The 7,143-nt window shown below is 45.6% G+C and overlaps 1 protein-coding gene across 3 annotated transcripts in view; it reads left to right on the top strand.

The window, feature by feature from the left end:
• Window positions 1-6,334, top strand: part of CUNH15orf39 (chromosome unknown C15orf39 homolog) — a 25,438-nt gene extending 19,104 nt beyond the window's left edge. For 2 of the 3 annotated variants that reach the window (XM_025210537.1, XM_014522460.2), the window contains one exon: window positions 2,771-6,334. In XM_025210537.1, the coding sequence (XP_025066322.1) occupies window positions 2,771-3,591 (821 nt within the window). In that variant the 3' untranslated portion in view covers window positions 3,592-6,334. Of the gene's footprint in view, window positions 1-1,282; window positions 1,317-2,770 lie in introns of all 3 variants that reach the window. The other variant, XM_006029084.3, reaches the window with a different exon arrangement.
• The last annotated feature ends 809 nt before the right edge of the window (window positions 6,335-7,143 follow it).

Raw genomic sequence — 7,143 nt, 5'->3', positions numbered from 1 at the left:
TTTCCCTCCCCCCGCACCCCCGCCCCTTCCCTTCCACAGATTTGCCTGCAGGGTGCTGCTCTCTTCACTGCCTGGCTGCATTCCTGGCCGCGTGCATGTGTTCAGCTGTGCATGTGCACAAGGCATCCAGGGGCCCCAACCAGAAAGCGTGTTATATTTATTGACACATTATTGGCTACACCGGCCAAAAAAAAGCCAATAGCCAGTAATGTTAATTTTCCTTTTATCGGTGCCGATCCAATATAGCACTGATATATCGGTACACCTCTGGTCACTACCAGATTCCACTGGGGCAGCTGCCTTTCCTGTTGCCCTTGATTCTGTTAGCTTGGGTATAAAGCAGGGCTCTTGCTTGGCATTAGCTTCTACAGACAGAAACCTACCATTGAAAACTTGTGCTCATTGGTTCTTGTCAGTAGAGGAGTAGTGCATTGTTGGAGACCACTGGTTACAATGTAGTTCAGTGATCCTTTTTCTGTTCCTAGTAGCTGGGATATCTGTCCACAGTGAAGTTCATAAGCAGCGGTAGCACCCTAGCTAGCACACTGCTCAAATGGGTTCTGCTGTGTGTGAGCTGTTTAATCACTGGTGCATTCAGCACTGCAGTCACAGCAGCACCCCTAGTTCATTGTACAAAAAATGCTTTTGGATGCCTCGTGGTTGAAATAGCCCTCAGAGACGAGCTATTGTTATCTGCCTAGGAGGAGGGATGCAGAACTTCTTGGATTTATTTGCCTCTGAAGCCATTCAGGACCAGAAGGTGATGGTTTCCTAGCCTCTGTAGATGGTGTGGTCTACATATGCTCGGCACCCAAGCCAACACCTGTTTTCTTGAAGGGCAAGCATCTCTTACCTTTAAATGACCTGTGTGGAGGGCCTGTTAAACCCTGCCCCTAGCACAGGGGGGCTACCATTCCCATTTTCCTTTCAATGTAAATGCCACACTTTAGAGTCTCATCCTGTCAGAGACAAGCGTGTCCCATATGCAATTGAGGATTCTCTGGCATTCGAAGGATTGAGTCCTTAATTCCATATCATTTACAATGGAAATGGACTGAGATTATGCCAGGGAGGACTTGGAGCCCTTTTCTCTCCTAGCAAGAGTGTGTGCAGGCAAGAAGAGTCCCTTGTGATCCTCTTGAGGCTGTATGCTGTGAAACAAAGCCTTTGTTCTGCAGTAGAGACAGTCATCCCACAGTAATTAGTTTGTCACCCCTTCCTATTAGCTCTTAGTGTTTTTTCTACTTCTTCAGATGATTATCAATAACTTTATTTCTTACAGGTCCAAGTTCACAGGCTGTCCAGCAAGCCTCCAAGTAGGTATTTGTTCTTTGTGTGTGTTTATATATTAAAAAAGAAACATTTAAACCATGAAGTTGGGGAGACTACACTAATTCCTGATGGGACATGGAGGCTGAGTGGCACTGGGATCAGTTGTGCAGGACAGTAGGTTCCCATCTACTTCATGTAGTGTAGCCCTGTGTGCAGGAGAAGAGTGAGCCATCAAAGATCTTAAAGTACATTAGCAATATAAAAGCAACTCATGACAAAATCATTCAATCCTTTTCCTTTTCTCAATGTGGTCTTAAAAAATCCCAGCTAAAATAGGCAAGTTTTAAAGGAACCTAATGGAGTTAGGCCAATTCCTATAGGTTCCTTTGAAAATCCTGACCAAAACAAATAATTGGATACTGCTTGGTCATTAGCTGCATTGCAGCTTCTGAAGATACACTAAGAAGATATTAACCATCATGGCAGATTCAATTTTTAACTTACTTAGAATCATAGACTCGAAGACTGGATGGGATCTGTAAGATAATCAAGTCCAGTCCCCTGCCATGGGTAGGAAGTTACTGGGCTCAACCGAGCTCAACAAGGAGCTTGTCCAGCCTCATCTTGAACACCTCCAAGGTTGGCAACTGCACCACTTGTGCTGGATGGATGGTTATAGTGTGAATGGAGGGGGCTGGGTGGAGGGAGCCCCATGCCCCACACTGACCCTGGCACAGGAAGAAGGTCTTGTTGCTGAGCTCCATGGCGCCATCACCCAGGATGATCTCCAGGGCCCTGGGGCTGCTGCACACCCACCCTGGTGGGTGATGCGCAGCCCCAGCTCTGTCAGAAGCCATCTGAACATTACGGCTATCACTACCTCTTGCTGTTGACCCAGAAGCATTGAGCAGAACAGGAAAGGAGTGAAGCAGATATGGTTTGCCATCCTTGCTGTGCAGGTTACCATGACCTTTTTACCTGAACAAGGTTGCCCAAGGGCAACTGGAGAGTGAAAGCATAGCCCAGTCCTACCTTGGGAAAGGTGCAATAACCAGTGAAACCCATTTTTATCATCAAAGCATCATTGTCAGCATCATTTGAAACGCAAAGCAGAGCTTCCACTGATAACTAGGTGCAGAACCCCCTTCCTAGTAATGTCTTTGAGGGTAACTAGCATGCTTGTCTTCTTCATCAGTGTAATGACATTCTTCTTCCAGGCACTGCTGCTAGAGGAATGCAGCAGGTAGTGCTCCACCTCTGTTGGAGCTGGATCTGATGGGACTCTTTACCAGTTCTCTTTCAGGGCACTGGACGTGAGCCCCATGGAAGGAGATGGAGCCTCTGCTACTAGACAGAGGTTGACATTCTGTGGGGTCTCCATGGCTTCAGGTCTTGCAGGTGTTACTGTTGCAAAATCCATGCATTGAATTAACTGCTTAAGGAGTTATTGATCACTGGCTGCTAACTTAATGGACCATGTACTGTCTTCCCCTCCTAGGTGAACCTGACGTGGAGACTTTGAAAGCGGAAAGAAATACAGTAGCATCAGATTCTGTGAAGAAAAAGGAAGTGCCTGGAACTGTGTCGAATAAAACCCCTGAGCTGTCCACCCACATACTCAAGGGAAAGCGCAAGAAAGGAAAGTTTCTGATTGCCTCCAAGCAGGGGTCTTCCTCCGAGGGTGAGGCTGCTGCCGTGGAACCTGAGAAGAACCAGCCACTTGATGAGAAGCCTCAGGAAAGCTGCTCCTTGGTCAAAGATGAGAGTGTGTGCCCCCAAGAAGGTGCGGGCTCTCCAGATTTAACACCCAAAAGACTTTCATTGCTTTCAGGTGCCAAGAAGTCAGTCTTCCAGAGCCACAAGCCAGGCAGGACCCTTCAGCTTAAGCTAACCAGTAAAGCTGCCAGGAAGACCAGGAGTACTTCAAGGGTTCTCCATCTCCGGAATTCAGTGGTCCAGATCAAATTCCAGCGGGTCCTTCAGCAATCACAGAGGAATCCTCTCCGCCACCCTAGGCAGGCTCCAAGGAGAGACTGCTCCCTGCTGAGCAAGACTCTTGGGCCTCGCAGACATGAGGCAAAGATGCCTACCTCACCACCCAGGTACCCAGAATTGGTGGGCAAGCGAATTCGGCACCTGTATGAAGAGAAAGACAAGACGGAGGCCTGGTACCAGGGAGTAGTTCTGAGGGTTCACAAGCAACACAAGGACCCTCTGAAGACTGTGTATGAGGTGAAGTATGACAGCGAACCAGAGTGGCAATACTACCTGGAGATCCTGCAGGACTACAAGAAAGGCTGGCTGAAAGTGGATGAGTGAAGTGGACCTGGGATGGCACTGACAACTTGCAGCATGAGCAACTACAATTTGGGAAGGATAAAGAGCTCCAGGGCTGCTGTTTGTCTTCCCCACCATAAGTCCCACCTCCTTCATGGGTCTTATCATACTTGGCATCACTAGAGCATGCTGGAAGAGAGAAATGCCATGTAACCAAATGACTTCATTCCTTCCTCCTCAGATTACCCTTGTGCCTTTTCTCTCCCAAATGGACACCAAAGCACCACAGTGCCTTGTGACTGTAGTAGAAAATAGGGAGGAAAAAGGACCCACAGGAGGTCCATGTGTGTGGTTTTGTGGGAGGAGGTGGTCTTTCTGTTCTTTGGATCTGTTCAAAACAATTACTTCTGTCTGGCTGAGCCTTCCTCATGACCTACCATCATTCCTTATCACCACAGACATCCCTTCCTGGAGAGAGTAACCTCCTAGAAGCTGGGCTCACAAGTTGAGGCCACCTTCAGTATTCAAATGGACATGTCATTTAGAGGCAGAACTCCCAACAGCCTGTGTATAGAGCACCTCACCAAGCATGCACAGCTCAGGAACACAGCAGGGGAAATTCTAGCACGCTGTCCTTCTATTAAACACCTTTCAGCTTCTCCTTCTCATCCATGGGCTTCTGTGGGAGCACCTCGCCTGTCTCTTTGCATAATCTTTTTCTCTCTCTCTCCCTTCTCATTTTCAAATGGAAAGCATTTCAGCTCCATCTGGCTGATATTGTGGCATCTCCTATAAAGAATGCATCCTAAGAGCCAAACTCTTCTGGTGTGTATCTTGAACTAATTGTAGAGGCAAAATCCTGGAAGCTAAATTAATAATAGATGCACAGGGCTGGATTCCATTCCCGTGAGGTCAATGAGAGTGTTGTCATGGGTTCACTGGGGCAGGATCTGATGCTTAATTCTAATGTGGTTATTTCCTATACCCTCTTCACCCCATTGGAGTGGAGTTGCGGTTTATTTTTATATGTTGTTTTCGTGTAGCTGTTTAATGTGCTGTGAGACCCTACCCTAAAACATGAACATTTCTGATGGAACTGCCCTGCGGGAAACACAACTCACGGAACCTCAGTATGGTCCTCAGAGCTGTTCTGGCATGGCCATGCTTGTAAGAAGTCCTCAGATTGCATAACCCTGATTTGCTGAGCATTGTAGCTGGTCCATTTTTCACTGCTAAGCTTTCAAAGCTTTTCCTCTTTCAGCTGATACTGACCAGTCTATGTCCAATCAGCTTTGTAGAAACAGCTCTATTTTTATTGGAGCTGGAGATTTTGGGTTCAGTGTTGTGGGTTCTGTTTCCTTCCCCTAAACATCTCCCATCTTCCCACTACTCATCTTTCCTTCTGAGTGTATGCTGTGGTCAGTGACTATAGCTTGATGTTTTAACCCTCCTGGTTTTTCTATCTTGAAGGGCTACAGATACTGAACACAATGTTGATGGCACTATGATTTCCATAGTTATTGGACTGATTTTTTTGTTGTTTAAAGCAAAGACATTTTAAAAATGTTATAACTTTTACCTTTATAAGGAGCTGCTTTCAGGTGTTTTTTAACATGTATAATTTATACTGTTTTATTATTATTATTATTTAAACTTCTGGCATCACCTGTTTTACTTTGCTGAGTCAAGGTGGAGTGAGATATGGAATATGTCTATGTGGCACAATGCAGTGCCATGCTAGGATACCAGAACTAGCTCTAAGCAAGTCAGCTCAACTACCAGATGCAGTCTAGCACTTGACTGAGGCTATTTAGAAGCAGGATGGATTGCCTTGCAGGGGGAGCATTGAGCTAACCTGTCTAACCTGTTTCTGGTGCCTGAGCTAGCTTGAGTCTTTTTGACTAGCACTAGATATATTTACAGGGTCACCGGTTAGGAGCTCCATTCTTGAATTGTCTGTAAGACACTTCAAGGGGTATTTTAAAGATTGATTTTTCTTTTTTAAATCAGATTACAATGCAGATCCTGGATGCCTGCTCCCCAGTGTCTTTAAGGAGAGCTTATGACATGCTTATGCTGGTGACGATCCTTTATACTTGACAAAGAAATGGTGGCTATCAAGAGTAGTGATTTACTTACATGAAAATGGAAGTAGGGATGAGGAGACAGACCTCAGATACATCCTCAGAACAGCAATCATTTCAATTCCAAGAACACTGTCATGATTCCACACACAACAGTGAAAAGCTGAAATGAATGCCTAAGAACTTACAACAATCATGCCCTACCAGTTGTCCAGCTGACTGTCACCTATCTGATGGAGAAGGATGAATACAAGCAGAATGCCTTGGAATATTTAATACGCACAGGTATTTCCAGCTATCAGGGTGGAGAGGAACTGGTAAAGATAGAGGATGTTTTCACTACAGGAAGTATTTATTTTAAAGAAAAAAAACCTAAAACCAATGGACTGTGTTTTCCAACTGGAGGCAGTCACTGCTGCTGCATTTAGTACAGGTTTATTGGTGAAAGTGTATGTACTGAACCTGCAGGTGACTAGGAAGGAGGGGGACTTGGTGCAGTTCTCCTTGCACTCTCTTGCCATGTGGAATCTGTGAGTAGATTGTAAAGTGATTCAGAACCAGTGTTTGTTAATAATATTGTAATTTTTTTTGTACAAAGTCCTAAAGGAAGAAGTCCTTTATTTAATATTTTGTAAGACTGCAACTTGAAGAGGCACCTTGCCCTCATTAAAGTGTTTGTATTAAAGGGTTTGTATTTTGCATTCTCCATTTCACTGTTTCATTATGGATTTTTTCCCCCAACCTATTGCTGGTGCTATTGTGTAAGGCATTGGATGTGCACATGGGAAAAAAGGATTCTTTCCCCAAAGATCTTAGTGTGAACAGGCAAGGCACACACAGGGCCACAGCAGGAAGGAGAAGCAGAAGCACCCAGGTGGAATGATTTGCCTGGTGTCTGCCTCTGACTGAGCTGGGACTAGTTCCAAAGACTCAGGAGGGTCTATATTGGTGCCCATAAGTTAGAGCATGGTGCATAGGCCAAATCCTGCTTGTTTCCATGGGGCTGCTCCTGTGATTAATTAAATGAGCAGGATTTGACTTTGTCTACTGCACTTGCATATATCTCTATGCGCATGCAAGCAGCAGGGCTACCCCAGAGTTATACCATTTTTTTCTACTGAACTGAGAATGGTGCTGCAACTGTTGTGTGCAAAGGAAGCAAGAGAAGGCCTGTGCTCTCATGTTCTCCCTTTAGCACTGGATTGGGTTTTACATATACGTGTCCCACTCCTTTGAAAAACAAAACTGGTGAGAAGAATCAGCCTGGGTTTTGTCCTGATGTTCATCTTGTTTGGCAGCTGTTGCCACTGACCCATATGTCCTTAGGAAAGAGCTGAAAAAAGGAAAATGCACCACTAGACTCCATGTTCAGCCACCAGCTCCAGTAGTGCAGGATGGATATTAAGAGTGCTGCCAGAAGCCAGGAGAAAATTCTGTCAGCAGAGGAACTGCACAGGGCAAGTGCACATGGCCATAGTGTACCCGTCTCGCAGCCGCCAAAGCAGGGATT

The sequence above is a fragment of the Alligator sinensis genome, unplaced genomic scaffold, assembly GCF_000455745.1.
Source record: "Alligator sinensis unplaced genomic scaffold, ASM45574v1 scaffold311_1, whole genome shotgun sequence".
NCBI classification, from domain to species: domain Eukaryota; kingdom Metazoa; phylum Chordata; order Crocodylia; family Alligatoridae; genus Alligator; species Alligator sinensis.
The sequence above is the reverse complement of the archived record's forward strand: the minus strand, read 5'-3'. Positions and strand labels throughout refer to the sequence as shown.